At 36.0% G+C, this 20,934-nt stretch overlaps 1 protein-coding gene and 2 pseudogenes across 1 annotated transcript; 2 read left to right on the top strand and 1 right to left on the bottom strand.

Moving 5' to 3' along the window:
• Nucleotides 1–3,087: 3,087 nt before the first annotated feature.
• LOC137827281 (hydroquinone glucosyltransferase-like) lies at nt 3,088–4,795 on the top strand (annotated as a pseudogene).
• A 1,104-nt stretch (nt 4,796–5,899) lies between these two features.
• LOC137824806 (hydroquinone glucosyltransferase-like) lies at nt 5,900–6,399 on the top strand (annotated as a pseudogene).
• Nucleotides 6,400–15,333: 8,934 nt separating this feature from the next.
• LOC137827278 (hydroquinone glucosyltransferase-like) lies at nt 15,334–17,072 on the bottom strand. The gene has a single exon (XM_068633564.1). It carries the CDS (start codon nt 16,973–16,975, stop codon nt 15,530–15,532), a length of 1,446 nt encoding a protein of 481 aa, XP_068489665.1. The 5' UTR covers nt 16,976–17,072; the 3' UTR covers nt 15,334–15,529.
• Nucleotides 17,073–20,934: the final 3,862 nt, after the last annotated feature.

Raw genomic sequence — 20,934 nt, 5'->3', positions numbered from 1 at the left:
TCTATTTGATTTAGTGTGTTTGTATCTTAGTTTCATTCGGTTTATTGTTCTTGTTGTGTTCTTGAATTGTTGGAGAATCTTGATCCTAATTTTTGAAAGTGTCTATTCATGAGTCAACTCACATCATTGGGCTTGGGCCTCAAAGTTAAGACCACTAATAAGAAGAACTTCAAGTGTTTTGGTCCTTGACCATTCCTCTTATTGATGGAATCTTCTTTTGCTTGTTGAGATGAACCTTCAAGGTTGGCATCCATGGTCATCTTGTTATGGATGTGGGTCGTATCATGCCCCCCAAGTTGGAGAGAATCCGACCACGAATTTAGTACTCCTGCATACAACAAATTCAGTTTGCTATCAAATAAGACAGTGGAAGAAAAGAAAGGCAAACTTGACTTAACATTTTTAAGCGTTGAGAGTTCAGAAAAAGAGGTCCTATAGACAGACCATGTTGGAAAAGATTGTTTGGGAATGATAATATTCTTTGGAAAAAGTCCTCTTAAAAGGTGAAAACCATTAGGAGGTATGTAAAAATCATTCCTAACATTCTTTAACCAAGATGGTGTGGAAGTGGGAACCTTGGGTAATGAAAAAGACAAAGAAGAAGAACACCTTGGAGGCGCAAGTTGAGGCATAGCACGAGTCAACATGATTGATTTAGTTGATAAGGTATTGTAACTCGGTTTATCATTTCCTTCTTTTTCTTTCTCATTTTCTCTTTTAATTTTCATTTTTATTTGGTCCTCATGAACCTCTTGGGGAGAGAGGGGTTTTAAGGTAACCTTGCGCCCTTGGAAGGAAAAAGACATTTTGGATAGGCCATCATGTAAAACATGTCTATCATATTGCTAATGCCTTCCTAAAAGAATATGGGTTGCTTCCATGGGCACAACATCACATAAAACCTCATCTTTATACTTTCCTACTGTAATGTTTATGAGGACTTGTTTATTTACTATGATTTCTCCTTCGGCACTCAGCCAATGTAATTTATAGGGCTTGGTATGAGAGATAGTGGTTAAGGCTAACTTTTCCACAACTCTTGTACTAGCCACATTAGTACAACTACCCCCATCTATAGTCAAGGAACATAACTTGTTGTTGATAAGGCAGCGGGTGCGGAAAATATTTTCTCTTTGGGTATCATCCAAAGGTTTTGGAATTGTTCCCAATATTCGCCTTATCATCAATAAGTCACCTTCACAAGGTATTTCATAATCATTATCACTAGGGGCTTTTGAAGGGAAAGGGAGTTAGACCTAGAAGAATTATCACTATTTTCACTTACTACTTGACCCCCCTTAACCATCATGGTGCGTTTGGTTGGACAATCAGCCACTATATGACCAAAATCTAAACATTTAAAACATTTTTTACTTGAGGTTTTGGTGGGTGATTTAGGAGTTTAAGGTGAGGGTTTAGAATCCCTTGGTTTGTAAGTGGACTCCTTTTTAAAGTTAGAGGGAAAAATTGAAAGAGTTTTGTGTTTATTTGTCCAAGATGTGTGGTAAAAGCCATCATTATGAGAACTTTTAAAAGAGTTTTTCTTGGAAACTTGGGATTCTACCTTGATGGCAAGGTGAACCAATTTTTCTAAAGAAGTATACTCATATAATTCTACCACATCTTGGATGTCCCTTTTTAGACCACTTACAAAGCAAGCCATTTTGGACTCTTCACTTTCATGCATGTTAATATTAGCTAAAAGCGTTTCAAGTTCCTTAAAATAAGCGTCCACACTTTGTGTACCTTGATGAAGCCTTTGGAGCTTCAACAAAAGTTTTTTCCTATATTGTGGAGGCACAAATCTAGCGCGCATGCATTCTTTGAAATCATCCCAAGAAAACACGGTTGGTCTCTTGTTTAGCCCAATGTCCATTACAAGTTTATGCCATCATTGCATGGCATAGTCTAAGAATTCTAGGGAGGCTAATTTTACCTTTTGGTCATCTTTGACCTCATGCACATTAAAAATTTGTTCTACCTTAGCCTCCCTTCCTAAATACACATTAGGATCACTATCTCCACTAAAACTAGGCAATTTTACAAATGGTAAATAAGGTTTTATCACATTTTGGCGCCTATCTTCATAATATAGCCTCCTCCATTCAGTTTCTTCATCATAACCATGATAATTTGGAGAACTTCTTGATTCATATCTATGATTGGATAACTCTCAAGTGAAAGAGGCCAAAGCAAACAACATTTGCTCAAAGTATTATTACCACAAAACTTTAGGAAAGAAGAAAAGACAATCAAGAAAAGTTTAAAACAAGAAATGATAAACCGAAGTTAGAAAAGAGATATGACAAAACTTTTGAATAGAAGACAATCAAGAAAAGGAACAAAACAAGACTCAAAGAACCTTACTAAACTTTTAACTATGAATAATATTAAAATTATCTAAATAAATTAAGTTAACTAAAAAAATTAATTTTAATTAATAAATTGGAAAATATTGAAATTATATTTAAATATAAAAAATTATTTTTTTATTTCTTTGAATTTTACATTATTTTTTATTTTATTTATAATTAAAACTTTAATTTATTTTAATGAACTAAAATATGAACAACATTAATAATTATTTATTTCTTTTATAAAAGGTAAATTTGTAATCTTACAACTTACACTATTAAAAATAATATAAAATACTCTTACACCCATCAAATCATTCACATATTTCAATAAACTTTTTTTCACACATCCATTCTAGTATATTTCAATCCAAACACCCTCAACTTTTTTCACACATCCACTCTAGCATATCCTAATCCAAACAGTTTCAACTTTCTTCATAATTTTTTCCGGTTTTCTTCTCATATCCAAACACTTTCACTCATCCATACCTTCAATTTTCCACTATCCAATCCAAGCAGTAGGAAGAGAAGTCGTGTCTGCAACCATTAAGACACAAACAAGTTTCAGTCAACCACGTGAAGCTAGAGAAAAGTACAAGCTATAAACACAAAGTGGGAAATTAAAAAATGGATAATATAAAGGCGATTTAGTGCATATGTGCTTACATCATCGCATCCTCCACTTTGAAAGATAATAACGTTCAAAGCCAAAGCAAGGTTTGCTTCGTGGATAACAGAAAGCCAATGATTTGGTATATTTATACTATAACTCTTATGGTCAAAAAGACAGCATCATTTTTAGCTTTTACCACATTTTCTGAGACAAACAAACCTTAGTCTTTGGTCTGTTTCAATGGCAAAAACAATTCATATAGCTGTTGTTTCAAGTCCTGGTTTCAGCCACCTGGTCCCTATAATTGAGTTCACTAAGCGACTTCTCAAGCTTCACCCAAATTTTCATGTCACCTGCATCATTCCCTCACTTGGGTCACCCCCAGAATCCTCCAAAGCCTACCTTAAGACTCTTCCTTCAAACATTCACTCCATCTTTCTTCCTCCAATCAGCAAAGAACAATTTCCCCAAGAAGTATACGTGGGACTCCTAATTCAACTCACTGTTATTCTTTCTCTGCCATCAATACACGAGGTTCTGAAATCCTTGTCATCTAAAGTCCGTTTAACCGCATTGGTGGCTGATGTTTTTGCATTTCAAGTCTTGGAATTTGCAAAGGAATTCCACGCCTTGTCCTACTTTTACTGTCCTGGTTCAGCTATGGTATTGTCACTGCTTTTACACCTGCCAAAACTTGATGAGGAAGTTTCGGGTGAGTATAAGGACCTAGCGGAACCTATAAAGTTACCAGGTTGTGTACCACTCTTGGGAGTTGATCTTCCTGCACCAACCCAAAATCGATCAAGTGAAGCTTACAAGAGTTTTCTTGAACGTGCCAAAGCAATGGTTATAGCAGATGGGATTATCATCAACACCTTCTTAGAAATGGAATCAGGTGCTATAAGAGCATTGGAAGAACGGGGAAATGGGAAGATCAAATTGTACCCTGTGGGACCGATTACACAGAAAGGGTCAGACAATGAGGCTGATGGGTGTTTAAGATGGTTGGACAAGCAGCCAAATTGTTCAGTGTTGTATGTTTCTTTTGGAAGTGGTGGAACACTCTCCCAACACCAAATCAACGAGTTAGCTTGGGGTTTGGAATTGAGTGGTCAAAGGTTCTTGTGGGTTTTGAGAGCACCAAACAGTTCAGCAAGTGGTGCTTACCTTGAGGCTGCAAAGGAGGACCCTTTGGAATTCTTACCAAAAGGGTTTTTGGAAAGGACAAAGGAGAAAGGTTTGGTTGTGGCTTCATGGGCACCTCAGGTGCAAGTGCTTGGTCACAGTTCAGTTGGTGGGTTCCTAAGCCATTGTGGGTGGAACTCGACTTTGGAGAGTGTGCTAGAGGGAGTGCCTCTAATAACATGGCCACTCTTTGCAGAGCAGAGGATGAATGCAGTGATGTTATCCGATGGACTAAAAGTGGCATTGAGGCCAACATTTAACGACGATGGCATAGTGGAAAAGGAGGAAATTGCAAAGGTCATAAACTCCTTGATGGACGCAGAAATAGGTCAAGATGGTTCTTCATTCTGCTGCTAATGCACTGAAAGATGGTTCTTCAAAACAAACCTTGTCACATTTGACTAGTCAATGGGAAAATTAGAGTGAGAATTATTAGGAACCTAGTTTTTTTCTTAAATTGTTTTCCTATTAGCTGTGCTTTGTGCTTTTCCTAGTTTGTTTTCTTCCTGGATTGAGTAGTTAACTATCCCTGATACATAGGTAGTTAACGGTGATTGTGTGGTTTGGAAGATGTATCTTTGAAACATAACATAGACATCTTAGTTTAGTTTTAATTTGAATTTCAAGTTTGATTATAGAAGGGTAGATGTTATTTTTAAGTCATTTCTTGCAAAGATAACTCCCAATTTCAGAAGTTGTTCAGGACACATTGACCACATGCTCAAGCTACTTAAGGGCATAAGACAGATATATACCCTTTCGAATCATGAGAAACTTGATTCACTTCGTGCATCACTCGTGACTTCATGAGGTGTGTACCTTCCTAAAATGTGATCGGTCTCAAACTCAAATCACTTCATGCACAATTCAATAATTAAGGGATTCTAATCCACCTATATCATATATTATGATAAGGGATAATGAAGGAAGAAACACAATAAGATTAATATGTTTCAATTGAATTATTAATTTATTTCAATTTTCTTCTATAATTTGAACTTTTTCTTTTAATAAACATTCACTCAATTAACACACAAGTCTCAAATAAAAATAATGTTAATACAAAGTTTTAGATATATAAATATAATTATTATAACTACTTTTGTAAATCACACCCATGAACAGTATTTTTGTAATTGAGCTCGAAATGTTAAGTAGATAGGCTTTATGATGACATACACATTGATAAGACAGACAAACTAGTGAAGACGAACAATTTTATATCATCATTAGATGATCTTCAACTTTCATATTGTTTATGATATCAAATGGTCTAACAACCTTAACAAAGTTTAATGAACTAATATTAATACTAATAATAACATGAATCTTATTAAATTATACCAATTTTCATTTTCAGTTTCTTTAATTTTTTATAATCCTTGTAATGAACAAGCTTGTCACTTTTTTGTTTTAGTATTCTATTTTCCTTAGATATTGCAAAATGACCATGCTACAAATTAATTCATGTATAAATTATTGATTTGAAAGCACAAGGTTTTAGGAAAGTAGAGCGAATCAAAGCCACGTCCAGGGCCAATATAAAACTTAAGATTTGGGTGAAACCATAAAGCTAAAGAAAGAAAAAGACAAAGTAGGTAATAAATAATAGATATAGATATAGATATACCGTTGGTGTGGATATGCATTATGCATCATCATCCCTCTGATAATTTGAAAGCTATGCATAATAACACAGATTTCAAGAATTTGTGAGCACGTTTAACATCTATATTCTGTTCTCATGACAAAAACTAATCGCATTGCAATTGTTTCAAAAGTCCTGGTTTCAGTTATCTGGTCCCAATAATGAATTCAGCAAGAGACTTGTAAAGCGTCACCAAAATTTTCATGTCACATGCATCATTTCCTAACTTAGTTCATCGCCATGATCTTCCAAAGCCTATCTTAAAACCCTTCCTCCATTCGTAGACTTCAATTTTCTTCCTCCAATTCAAAAAGAACTATTACCACCAGGAGGGTACGTTGTTATTCATTCCCTGCCATCAACCTGTAACTGCGTTGATGTTAGATGTTCTTCCATTTCAAGCGATGGATTTTGCAAAGGAATTCAATTCGTTGACCTAGTTTTACTATCTTCTTAATGTCTTTGCTTCTTCACATGCCAAAAATTGATGAGCATATTTCAGGTGAGTTCAACAACTTAGCAGGACCTATACACTTACCAGGTTGTGTTGGGGCAGACCTTCCGGATGCAATCACAATCGATCAAGTGAAGTTTAGGAGCATCTTCTAGAACGTACCAAAGGAGTGGTTGGGGCTGATGGGATCATTCACCTTAGAAATAAAAAAGGTGCTATAAGAGGTTTGGAAAAGTTTGAAAATGGGAAAATTAAATTGATGAGTATTTAAGATGGTTACACGAGCAACCACATTGTTCATTTGCTATATGTTTCTTTTGGAAGTGGTGGAATATTCACAAATCAGTGAGGTAGCTTTGGGTTTGGAATTGAGTGATCAAAAGATTCTTATGGGTTTTAGAGGACCAAAATAATTTTGCTAGTGCTGCTTACCTAGAACCTACTAATGAAGACCCTTTAACAATTTTTACCAAGTTGTTTTCGTAAAGGACAAATGATAAAGGTTTGGTTGTCCCTTCATGGCACCTCGGGTGAGTCTCCATATGTCTCACCACTAAAATTCAATATTCCACTTTACAATTCAATATATTATTATTTTAATTATATTATTTTATATTTTTTAATATATAGTATAATATAAATGTAAAGTATGAATATTTTGTCTTATATCGTGTGAAATTTTATTTTATTTTTGGATATGAATCACCTTTTTCATTTTTTTTAGCATAATTGAAGGAGCATTCATTGTAATCAAAGGGAGGTTATTTACCGTTCACAATTAATTGTTATCAAAGAGAGGTTATTTACCGTTCACAATTAATTGTTATCAAAGGGAGGTTACTTACCATTCTCAATTAATTATTTTTTTTTTTTGTTGTGTCCTAGAACCACTATATATAGTGGTTTCCTTAAAGCAATGTAACACAACAAAACCAACAACATACACTTGCTTCCTCTCTCCTTTCATATACTCTTTATTTTTCTTCTCTTGGGTGTAAGTGTTTAACCCATATAGAGAGAATTTGTTTTGGGGTTATTTATCTATTAGCGTGAGAGGAATTCATTGTACTCCCAGTTCCATTATAGTGGAAGTTTTGGCTCTCTTGTCAGTGGTTTTTTACCTCTATTTAAAGGGGTTTTCCGCCTAAAAATTATGGTATCATTCTCATTTTCTGTTACTTTAATTTCTCATAATCTTTGGTTGAAATTATCACGCTTCCACACACGATATCCCTACAAATTGGTATCAGAGCTTTTCAATAATTCAACCAAGATTTGTTGTTCAATAATGTCGAAATTCGATATTGCGAAATTTGATGGTAAAATCAGTTTTGCTACCTGGCGAGTCCAGATGCTAGTTGTTCTCACCCAGAATGGTTTAAAGAAAGTTCTGACAGGTAAAATGATGAGGCCAACCACTGTGACGGAGGAGCAGTGGGATGAGATGGATAAAAAGATATTGTTTGCAATCCAGTTATGCTTGTCCCGTGAGGTGTTGCGTGAGGTCATCAACGAGAAAATTGCAACAGGCATATGGAGTAAATTGGAGATACATGACCAAAAGTCTTGCAAACAAACTCCGGTTAAAGGAGCGACTCTTTACACTCTGAATGTCCGAAGGTACTCCCATCCAATCTCACCTTGATGAATTTAATTCCATCATAATTGATTTGGAAAATTTGGATGTTAAAATTGATGATGAGGATAAAGTTGTTCTACTTATTGTTTCTTTACCACCCTCGTATCGAAAATTCAAAGAAATTATGTTATACGGTAATTATCTTACCTTAAGCTTTGATGATGTCAAGAATAATTTACTAGCCAAAGAAAAATTATACTGAAATTCATTCTGGAAGTTTTGGTGAATGATTAGTAGTTAGAGGGAGAAACCAAGAGAAAGGTAGGAACAGTAAATATAAATCCAGGTCAAAATCTAGAAGCAAGAACTCCAAATATTGTCGTTACTGCAAGAAAAAGGGACACGAGATCTCATAATGTTGTAAATTGAAAAATAAGTAAGATAGAGAAGATAAGGGAAATGGTAAACAACCAGAAAATCTGTCGAAGCCAATATTGTTGAAACTGAATCTGATGGAGATTGTTTTGTAGCTTCCAACACTGAACAAAGGTCTAAAAATGAATGGATTCTTGATTCTAGTTGTACTTTTGACATGTCTCACAATAGAGACTGGTTTACCACATATGAACCAGTTTATGATGGTCTTGTTTTGATGGGAAACGATGCTCAATGCAAAGTTGTTGGTGAAGGAACAATCAAAATCAAGACACATGATGGAATTGTTAGAACTTTAACAGGTGTCAGATATGTCCCTGAGTTGAAACATAATCTCATTTCCTTAGGCACCCTTGAATCTCATGGGTGTAGATACTCAGCTGAAGGTGGAGTTTTAAAAGTGTCTAAAGGAGCTCTTGTGTTACTAAAGACAATTCGATGTGATGGTTTGTATGTGTTGCAGGGTTCTGCAGTTACAGGTTCTGCAGCTGTTGCCTCACCCAACAAAGATAACACCAAGTTGTGGCATATGAGATTAGGCCACATGAGTGAGAAGGGATTTCTAATCCTCAAGAAGAAGGGTCACCTTGGTAACCACTGTACTGGAAAGGTTGATTTTTGCGAACATTGCATTTTTGGTAAGTAGAAAAATGTTAGTTTTTCTAAAGCCATACATAGAACCAAAGGTACTTTGGATTATTTTCATTCGGATCTTTGGGGTCCGTTAAAAGTTCCCTCCAAAGGTAAATGTCGTTATATGATGAAAATTATTGATGATTTCTCACGAAAACTTTGGGCGTATTTTCTCAAACATAAGAATGAAGCATTTTCCACTTTTAAAGAGTGGAAGTTATTGATTAAGAATCAAACTAGCAAGAAGATAAACAGGCTAAGGACAAACAATGGCCTTGAGTTTTGTTCGAATGAATTCAATGATTTTTGCAAGAAGGAAGACATTTTCAAACACCTCAACATCCCAAGGACTCCACAACAGAACGGGATTGCAGAAAGAATGAATAAAACTATTCTGGAGAGAGTTCGTTGCATGCTCTCCCATTCTGGTTTGAGGAAATCTTTTTGGGCTGAAGCGGCTTCAACGACATGTTATCTGATAAATCACTCTCCTAACAGATCAATTGATTGCAACATTCCAGAAGAATTTTGGTCAGGTAACCCTGTTGATTATTCTAATCTTAAAAGATTTGGTTGCCTTTCTTATTCTCATGTAAATGAGGGAAAATTAGAACCTTGTGCTAAGAAATGCATTTTCTTGGGTTATGGCTCAGGGTTTAAACACTATCGTTTATATGACCCAAAATCTCACAAAGTAATTCAAAGTCGGAATGTGACCTTTAATGAAAATGCTATGCTCTCTTATGTAAAAGATATTGTCATTTCCTCAATTGATATAGGAGACCAGGAAGATGCTCGAGAGAAGGTGGAGTTTGAGATTAAAACACCCGCTCATGAGGAAGACTGATGGAGATCAAGTTGAAGTGGACATGGAGGCCAATCACTAAGATCAAGAAGAGGTAGAGGCTTAAATGGAGGACGCCCATGGAGGCCAAAGCCCACCTCAAAGGCTTACAAGAAGCATGTTCAAGGCTTTAGGAGCTAGGGGACGTTTATTTACTCTTTTTGTAATTTCTTTGGTTGAAGGTGCTTAGAGGGAAACATTAGAAACCTCTTTTGTTAAATCATCTTTTAGTCTTTAGTTAGGAGTCTTAGGAGGGGGGGTGCGTTAGTAGATAGGTGTAGGAGTAAATAAGGAGGTGCCAAAGTGAGAGAAGAGGTCACACCTTCCTCATGCTTGGTTTAGGCGCCGGTTCTAATAGCTTTTAGGAGGGAATTTTGAATTCTTTTAGTTTGATTTTCAGCACCTCTAGGCTATAAATATAGGTGTTGCCCTTGTACATTTCAGATTTGAATTTAGACTAAAGAAACTATACTCAAATTTTGAGAGAGCATTGGAGAGTTTTGTGCCTTCTTCACTAGTCTTATCTTGATGGTTCCATGGTTACCTCAAGTGGCGGCTTGCACACTCATCTAGGAGTCTCCATCCTTCTAGTGGCGTGATCATCCAACCATACATCCATCTTCATGAGCTTTCTCCTCTCCTTCCTTCCTTCTCTTTCAATTGTTCATGTTTAGCTTGTTGTTCTTGAATTTTTGTTCGGCAGTTTTCAATTCTAAGTTGTTTTGGTTCGGTGCCTTTGTTTCCTTGTTGTTCTTTGTTGTTCTTATTCATTTCCAGCCTTTATGTTCGGTTCATTTCAGTTTTTAGCTAATTCTATTCGGTGCAATTACTTCTTCTTTCATTTTAATCGGTTCAATTTGACTATAATTGGAACTTCCATATGAGTTTGGATTTGGTGCTAGTTTTGGTGAGTTCTTGACTTAGAACATTGATCCAATTCTAAGAGAAAGTGCCTAACTATTGTCCAACTCAAGTTGATTCCTAAGAATGTCAAGAATCATTCTCCTCTTTGCTATTGGAATCACATCATGTGGTATCAAGAGTTTAGGTGTGTTCTTGTTTAATTGTTGAGTTGTGTAGCACTTTATTTCAAGAGCTCTTTTAATTTCTTGCAATTTTCGGTTCTGTTTTTAGGCTTATTTGAGTTTGCTTGCTGTTTTAATTCTTGTGCCTATCATATGTTTGAGTATTTTCCTTTTTGAATCCATACAAGTTTTGTCTTAGTCTTGTTTTTCCATAATTGTCATCATTTCTTGTAGTACTTTTATTGCTTTTGTTGTTTCTTGCTTTAGTGTCATATAATTTTTCTGAATTTGATATTGATCCTTTGTGCATTTTCTGTTATAGTTTGAGTTCATGCTTGTATTCTAGACCTATACAAGTTCCTATACATCATTTTCCATTATGTCTTTGCTAGTTCATAATTCTGTTTTTCATTCCTATTAGGATTCCTCTATTTTCTGAAAACGTGCTTACTGTTTTTCTTTATTGCAATTGATTTACTCACTGGAAAATTCTGAAATTCTGTTATTCAAATTGTTATAAAAGCATAGAAAAAAGAATTACTCAAAAATTCAAAGTACACAAAAAATGATAAATAAAATACAAAAAGTGTACAATTCTGCCGAAAAAAATACGGTAATCTGACAGCGATTTTAAAAATTTATCTCAATTAATTGGCTTACTGTTTTTGCGTGATTCCAGTGCCATTATTGAGTTAACATCTTGAAGTTTCTGTGGTTTAAATTTCATAATCCAGTTCGCTCTATATCATTCCAGTTAAATCAGTGAACATCAAGCACAGTTTGCATAAAAAAAATAAAAATATTTTCCAGTAGCTAAATTTTTGTTTTCTTCATCTACTCTAGTGCTTTTCTTTAAGTATTCTTTTGTGTGCCTACTTTCTCATTGAGTTCTTTAATTTTCTTGCTTGTCTTTTGTTCATTAATCTTTGTGTTTGTCAAACATCTAGTATTCCTTTAGTTCTAGCCTTTCTTTGCTTATACTTTTTCTTGATTGTCTTTATTGTTTCTTTGGTTTTGTGGTGGTTGGCTTTGAGATTGGTGTGCTTGCTTTGACATCTTTCATTTGAGGATTCCAAGACCTCAAGACCAGATTGGTGCAAGGACATTATTTCTTTGAGAGTGACCTTTTTTCTGCCCAAATTCACTTCGGCACTTTCATTGCCAAGCTCACTGTTTTTGCTAATTTTGTTTCTTGACTTGTTTACTGTTTTTGTGTGTTTGCTGTTTTTAATTACACATGGCTGGATTTTCAAGTGATGCATCCTATAAGCAGCATTCTCCTTCCAAAGCTTCAATCCTTGGTGAATTACATGAAGCACAACGAACCATTAGACGCTTGGAAGAGAAAATGCAAAAGATGGAGGTGCAACAAGCTAGACCATCTCCTTCTATTCATGATGAGCATCATTCACATAGACCTTCAACAAGAGCCTCTTCAAATGATTTTGGCCGTGAAGAAGAGCATAGGAGAAGGAGAAATCCACCATAATTTCATGGACAAAGACATCATCACCAAGGGGAAAGACAACACTACGACAATGGCTTCTACCAAGATGCAAAGTCTAGGCTTCCTTCGGTCAAGCTTCCTTGTTTTAATGGCTCTAGTGATCCTAATGTATATTTAGATTGGGAGGCTAAGTGTGAACAAATTTTTGAGATCCAAGATGAGCATAAGCTTAAGCTAGCCACCTTAGAGTTTAGTGATTATGCCATGAAATGGTGGCATGGTGTTGTAAAGGACATTATCTATCACAAGGGTCCTCCCGTGGACTCTTGGAACTCTTTAAAGGATCACATGCGCGCTAGATTTGTGCCCCCACATTTTAGGAAAGACCTCATGTTGAGACTCCAACGGTTTCAACAAGGCACGCTAAATGTGGATGAATATTATAAGGAGCTAGAGATGCTTGTGCTTAAAATTGAATTAGAAGAAAGTGAGGAAGCTATGATTGCTAGGTTTGTGAGTACAAATGAACATTTGAGTCCACATGAGCAATGTCCACCTCAACGAAGAGGGTTACCACAACCGTGGTCTATGGCTCAAGAACTTCCACAACAGAGACCAAGAAAACCAACTCAAAGATTAATTGCAGAATTTGCCAACATTGCTTATGCTTTAACTGTTGCACAAGAATGGGTGAAGAAGGTGAACCCAAGAATTACTCTGAAGCTATCTTCAATGATGACTGAACAAAGTGGATTGTTGCTATGCAAGAAGAAGTTGAGAGTCTTCTCAAAACGAAACATGGGAATTGGTGAAGTTACTAGAAGGAAAACGAGTCATTAGTTGTAAGTGGATCTTTAAGAGAAAAGAAGGGATCCCTAGTGTTGAGAGTACAAGGAATAAAGCAAGATTTATTGTAAGAGGTTTTGATCAAGAGGAAGGTATTGACTTCAGTGAAGTATTTTCTCCTGTTGTTCGTCATACTTCAATACGTATATTACTTGCTTTAGTTGCCTTGTATGATTTGGAGCTGGAACAGTTATATGTGAAAACTGCTTTTCTTCATGGTACCTCGGAGAATGTCTCTGCTGGATTCCTGATTAACAAATTGTTGAATGGTCCTGCTGTCATCCCTTGGACGAAGGCGACGACCATCATATCTTCATCGTGTGTTTGAAGTCTCATTGTGACCGCACATAACCTATTCAGATAGTCTTTCAGTGCCTCTCCCTCCCTTTGTCTGACGCTGAAAAGGTCGTACAACTTCGGTTGGTTTGACCTTGTTGGCGGAGAAATGTTCTCTAAACATCCTGGAGAACTGGGGGGAAAGAGGTGATGTGGCCATTCAGAATTCCACTAAACCATTGGAGGGTTGTACCTGTAAAAGTACCCATGAGCATCATACATCGGATGGCATCCGATCCTCCAGAGATGATCATTTGAGCCTTGAATGTTGTGAGATGATTTTTAGGATCTTCTACGCCAGATAAGAGGGCAATTTTTGGTGTGATATAATGAGGTGGCACAGGCACAGGCACATCCATGATTTGCTACGAAAATGGCTTGGGGTCATCTCTAATTGACAAGCTCGGAGAATGTTCCCTAGTGGAACGTCGGTGCAGGCTCTTCCGCAATTCCTCATTGGTTTTGCGCAACTCCTCATTAGTTTGCACGTGTTCCTCCATAGCTATCCGGGAGGTTTTGATTTCTTCCATCAGACGATCTTGTAGGAGCTCTTGCTCAGCTCGGGCTTCTGCTCATAGCCGCTCCTGCTCCGCCTTGGCTTCCTCTTAGACTAGCTCTTGCTTTCTTCGATATTCTTCATTCATCTCTTGGAGGGTCCTCATGGCCTCCATGAGTTGCTATAAAGCGGGGGCATCACTTCCTTTGGATCCCAACAGGCCTTGCCTTCTGTTTCTCATCACGTAAGAAGGCTCAGTCGCAAATGTGGATGTGATCAGGTTTTATCAATCCCCACGGTGGTGCCAAATGTTCTCGCCGGTTGACCTCAAACAGATTGAATGGGCAGGTTCTTCCTCTAATTTGTGCTCCACTGGGACAAAGGGGGCTCTACCTGTTGATCACACTCTGACGATCAAGTCAGTGAGGGCATTCAAAAATATCAAATCAATTTCAGTTTCAAGTATTCAGAAACAACGTACCTTTACTAGGGGTCTCAAACCCCTTTTATAGATATCCCTTCAACGATTTTCTCTAATCTCAATAGAGCAAGATTTCAACAGGGAGAATATAATTTCAATAGAAAACATATAATCATAACAGAAAAATATATTGCCTACGTGCACCTTTATTCTCGGGTGCTTAACAACAATAAAACATTTTGTTCACATGCACCTTTATTATCGGGTGCTAGCTACTTTATTCTCAACAACTTTTATTGGTATTTAATTAGCATATGTATTATAAACAATCAGAATATTCCTTCTATTTTAATTATCTTTTTCGAGCTATCTTCCAACATCTGCGTTGAGCTCATGACCCACCTTTTGAGTCCATAATTGCCCAAAAAAGAGTTGACCTAATTGCTTGGACTTAAATTCCGAGCACTCTCCCCACTACCACTATTTAAGTGGATTACTTCATAACATCTTTCATCTTCTTGTTCTTCAATATATTTATTACCTTTCACATATTCCTCAACCATATTTTTGTTGAAAATTATTATCTTGTGTATCATTGTTTCGATCACGTGAAGTAACTTCATTGTTCCCTCAAATAAGTAATTTAACTCAATTGTTCCCTCAAAGAAGTAATTTTGGTTCTTAAATAACTGTTATCTCAAATAAATAATTTTGGTTCTTAAATATTTAAATATGTAAAATAGTGAGAATTTAGTTCTAAAAAGAAGATATTATTCAATTCTTAAACATATAAAATATCATAGTCATGTCATTATGTTGAAGATAATGACAGGAATTTCTTAACTTCACATATCTTTGAAAAATATAATTTATCGACACAACAATTCTTAAACATCATAGTTTTAAGAACTAAATAATGGACAAAAACTTCAAATACAATATAAATGTTACTTTTTAAAAAAAAACTAAAATCAAATTAAATTTATGTTTTTCCAAATTAAATTATCACCTATATGCAGAACAAAAATAATCATTAGTCCATTAAAATTTTATCTGTTCTCATCAACATCCTTCAAAAAAAGATTGAATTTATACTTTGCTCTGGAAGAGAGAGCAGAACTGAAATGTCAAACTGTGTCAACTGAAGCCATGTTTGTTTATGGTGCTTCCTCATTTTCCTTTTTCCTTTCAGAGAGGCAAACAATTTACACTAGGAGTGTCCCACAAAGCTCTCCATCTGAGTGCCAAATTGGTAAAGTGCCCTTGTGGAGGACCCATGTTCTTCTAAAGCTTCAGCAGCTGCATCTCTGAGCTTTTCAATTCTTCCACGAATCAAATCTCCTTCTTCTCCCACCATCAGACCCTTCACCACCTTAGCAATTTCCTCCCTCTCAGCTATGCCATGGTCATTAAATTTTGGCCTTAACGCCACTTTGAGACCCTCAGTTAACAAAACCGCATTCGTTCTCTGTTCAGCAAACAAAGGCCAAGCAACCATCGGCACTCCCAACACAATACTCTCAAGTGCCGAATTCCACCCACAATGAGTTAAAAACCCACCGGTTGAAACGTGACCAAGGATTTGGGTCTGTGGAGCCCAAGAAGGAAGAACAAAGCCACTTCCTTTGGTTCTCTCCAAGAACCCATTTGGTAAAAACTGTAAAGGGTCATCACTAGAAGCACCAACGTAAGCACCATCTGCCGAATCACTAGGAGCTCTCACTACCCACAAGAATTTCTCACCACTCAACTCCAACCCAAAAGCTAACTCATTGATCTGTTTCTGAGAGAGTGTGCCTCCACTTCCAAACGACACGTACAAAACCGAATTAGCCTTCTGATTCTCCAACCACTTCACACACTCTGAACCCTTTGGTTCATTGCTGGACCCCGTTTGTACAATTGGCCCAATCAGATACACACCAGAATTGTTGCTGTTAGTGCTGTTGGCTCTGTTATGTTCCTGCAAGGCCCTCTCAGAACCTTCTTCAACTTTGGAGAAGCTGTTAACTAAAAAACCGTGAGCAAGAGAGAGTCTCTTGCAGCGCTCCAGAATTAACTTATAAGCAAGACTAGATCGGTTTTGAAAATGCTCGGGAAGGTCGCGGCCTTGAATTGGTACGCACCCTGGAATTTCGATGGCTTCTTTGTGATCTCTGTATTCACATGAAACTTGCTGGTGTAAAGCTGGCAAATGGAGGAACAGTGAGAGTGTCATGGCAGAAGGAGGGAAGTATATGTAGGACAAGAGCTTGAACTCCTTTGCTATTTCCAGCGCCTCGTTTGCGAAAGGATCCGCTATTAAAGCTACCAGAGACATGGTTGAAAGGAGAGACCCCAGTGCTTGTTGGAAATGTGGCATGGATTTAGACACTGCGAGTTGGATTTGCACTGCTGAGGGAGCATCTTCAGGTAGGTCTTTTTTGTTAATGGGAGGGAGGAAAGTGTAGTTGATGTTGGAAGGAAGAGATTTGAGGAGAGTGAGTGTGGCAGGGAGAGGTGCATCTATGGTAGGGAAGATGCAGGTCACATGGAAGTGGTGATGGAGATGAACGAGTCTCTTGCAGAACTCAACAATGGAGGCTTGGTGGCTGAATGCAGGGATTGAAATTGCTGCTATGTGAGTTGTTTTGGCCATTGAATCTCTATTGTTCATTCCAACCTATGGTGTGGAATATATATATATATATATATATATAAACTATGTAATAATAATTACTTTGGAAGTTATATATAAAATGGTTTTGATTAGTTGCCAATGATTTTTTTATACCAACAAAACAGAAATTGAAAATGTTGTCTCTATTTGTATGTATCTTATTGATGTAAGGAGGTCAAATGATGACTTGAGATTTGAGAATGTTGATTGTAGTCTAAGTTGACAGCTATATATGCATATTAAATTATCAGCTTTTTTATATTCTGCATTGAGTTGCTTTTCCATTGGATGTCTGTTATGAGTGCACTTTCCTCATACATTATTGATGCTTCACAAGTGCTTGTGTTTTAGAAGTGAGAACATATATAACAAACATCGTGCCAAACAATAATTGTGGGACTAGGCTTGACTTCAACCATATAAAATATAGAATTGTATTTTGAAGTAACAAAACCTGTTCTTGGTCTGAGTTTTGACTGGTCAAAAGAAAAAAGTTGAAGCCCCAAGCAGTTCCACAAAACATGAGGTAATGAAGATGAAAACCAAATGGAAATAATCAAGAAATGGATAGTATGGATGAAATTCTGTGTATTATGGATCACTAACAATGAAGAAGTAGGTTGCCATGCAGAGATAGTAACTACAGATACCTAGAAAAGAGAAAAACAGAATACAGCATCTTCCTCCTCTGTTCCCAGCTCAGGTATATGTTGGAAAATTTATAATATTTATTTATTATTTCAATAATTTTTTTAAATATGTAAAACCGCCCACTTTTATTTTAATTCCTTTCTTTATAGATTGTTATTTGACTCACTTTGCATATAAGCGTTAAATACAAAATTTTGTTTTATTTTTTTCAGAAACATATTATCAAGACTTTCTAGATTAATTTAAATTAAACATTTAATTACAAATAGATTTAACCTGATTTATATATATATTGAAAAATTCTTTTAATATATAATCAATCATATACTTGTTTTTTTAGAAAAAATTATATTGAATTTGATTAATAAGCATAGTTGTATTCTAAATCAATTTATAATAACTGTAAATGTATTTTTAAAAATAAAAAATTATAATACAAGACACAGACGAGACACAAACTTTGCTTTCTTCCCCACACATTACTTGGTATGTGAGATTTAGCACAATCTGGAAGAACCACGAAGACAAATTCATGGAACCACTTTTTTCTAACTTTTCTTTCACCTATTTTAACATATGGATACTACTAAAAATTACAGAGAAAAAATGCTTAATAGAGAACTAAAACAAAACTACCTTTGGAGGAGTAATCTACTTAATAACTGGTATTTGAGATGGCTTAATCTCAAACTGACTTGAAGTATGAGTTCCCTCAAATCCAGGAGGTAAAATGTCATCAAAAACTGTTCCGCCTGGAGGCAACACCAATGATGCCTTAGCTTGGAGGTGATCTTGAGAATTTAACTCAACCTGTGAAGGGGAGTTTTCTGATAAGAATAGCCTAACTTGTTCGATGAAAAAGTATTAGTCTTTTTCCCTATGACACTCTTCTAACATTTATTCATAAATCCAATAATCAGGTAGAATATTCTTCAGTAACTAATTATTGACACTATCAACTCAATATAACCTCAAGTAGGTGATTATTAAACGCAAAAACTTGAAGAAAAATGAAATCATCTTAACCCTGAGGTGAAAATATAAGGTCATCCAACATGAACTTATTGAGTACAAAACACGAATAAAAAAAATTAAATATCATTCAAAATATGATAAAATAAACTCCTTCAGACTAACATAATGATCACTTACACTTGTCACATCCAAAAAATCAACATTAATCATTATAAACACACAATCAAACAATGCATGAAATATTTCATCTAAGTATAGTAAATTTTGATAGAAGGTGAACTGTTGCCACATAAAAACCAACAGTTAGCTAAAATATTTTGATGAAACTAATAGATACACAATCATATTTTTCAGAGTGGTTGCAATCATATCAGAAACACATTCTCTTTCAAAATTATATACACAATCATATTTTTCATCCAATTGGTAAATGAAAGGCCAAAATCCAATATCTTTGATTCCTTAGTATTCTTTAACATTTTCACTTCCTGCTGTAGACTCTAGGAATAATTACATCCAGAATACCCCACCCTGGATGGAAGCACTTTAAAAACAAAAGTTACAATCTCGCCATGATACTAGGCAAGATACTGATGTGTCTCATTAAAACTGGACACACAAAAATATCTGCCCACAAGTGAGTAATACCTTGTCCAATGTCCATAGAGTGATACTAGGGATAACACCAAATTATGATCCATGATCAGAAAAAATAACAGATTCTTAAATCCAAAAGGCAAGCAATTTCAAAACATCTCTGACTATATATCTTTCCACCTCTTCTTCTCATTTGGACTGCCTTGTACTATAACTTTTCCAATGCTTTGATGAAAGCAAGTGTTGCTGATGGAAGAGGCCCCAACACCCAAAAGAGCGTCTAGGACCAACCTTGCATGAAAGGCAACCAAGAGAGCGTCTAGGACCAACCTTGCATAGAGGGCACCCACAAAGTGTAGCTTAGTCTTATTTGTGGTGTAAATAGCATAGCCTTATGAACCTTTGTTTAAATTCTGCAAATTAGGATTAAGGAAGAGTTAACCTAGATTAGCTACGGTTTCAAGAAGCTCTCCACTAATCTAGGACGTCCATGTGCAAGTTAGGAGGCCATGTGCACCCATGTGCCATGTGCTCCATGTGCCTCCATGTGCTACTCTTTTGCATTTCATTTGGCTTGCATTTGCTCATCATTTAGGTCATCATTTTAGGTCCTCCTTAGCCTATAAAAAGAGGAGCCAACCTCACGTATTTCAAGATTAAATTGAGTATTGTTATGCTGCCAAACTTGAGCCATACTTTACTCCCTTGCCTGAGATTTAGGTCTTAATCTTTAATCCTTTCACCTACCAAAGGGGGCTGGCCGAACCTCCCTCAATTTCCCTACTCTCGTGCACCTCCAAGGGAGCCACACCTCCTAGGAGGGCCTTGATCCATCAACAAATCACTAAGCTTTCGCAAACCACCAAAAAATCACAAAAGAGAAGAGCTCAATGCCATCATTTGGTATCTAGAGTTATGGTCTTCAAGGGATAAGTGTCTCTTTGTATTTTTCTGCTTGAGTTCTTCTTATTTTCAGGTTGTTCATATTTTGTTCAAGTTGTCTTGCTGTTTTACATTTTTAATTTGAGTTGGATGCTCTTCTAAGCATTTCAATCGGTAGAATTGTTCAATTTGTGCTTGAGCATCTTATTTGCCATTTTTGTGTAGGATCCATGGTGAATTGTGTTGCTGTTTTTGTTTTAGGATATTTGAGTCTTGCTTGAATTTCTATTTGGTTCATATGATGTGTTTGAGTCTTTTTATTTTCTGAATCTATAAGTTTTGTCAAGTCATGTTATTCCAAAAATTGTCAACAAATCTTAGTAGTACTTTTCTTGATTTATTTGTTTCTTGTTTTGATTTGAGTGGTTAATCTGAATTCTGTTTTGATTTGATCCTTTGGTGCATTTTTCTTTTTAGTTTGAGTTCATATTTGTGTGCTAGATCTACACAAATTCCATCACATTAATTCCATTGTGTTTTTGAAGTATATCTTTCTGTTTTGATTCTAGATTTCAGAATCCTCTGTTTTCACAAATCTGTTTTGGCTGTTTTGCTTTATGAAAATTAAATACTGTTGAACCAAGTGGTGTTCAAGCTTTGAAGAATCCAAACCCTTTGAAGGATGATGAAGCTTTGGCTGTGCTTGCTGTTGCTGTGCTGTTATAGTCTAGTTTTGGGGTAGTTTGAGTGTTGTAATCCATCCCTTGATCGAATCTAAAGCATAGGCATTCTCAATCTTTGTGAAAGTAAAATGTTTTCAAACTAAGTTAAAACAACCGATTGTTTTTTCG

Source organism: Phaseolus vulgaris, chromosome 8 (genome assembly GCF_000499845.2).
Source record: "Phaseolus vulgaris cultivar G19833 chromosome 8, P. vulgaris v2.0, whole genome shotgun sequence".
Lineage (NCBI taxonomy): Eukaryota > Viridiplantae > Streptophyta > Magnoliopsida > Fabales > Fabaceae > Phaseolus > Phaseolus vulgaris.
Note: the sequence above shows the minus strand (reverse complement) of the source record. Positions and strands in the feature narration are given on the sequence as shown.

Bases quoted from the DNA above. Each gene is read 5' to 3' on its own strand.
- LOC137827278 (XM_068633564.1), bottom strand. From the start codon at position 16,975: ATGAACAATAGAGATTCAATGGCCAAAACAACTCACATAGCAGCAATT.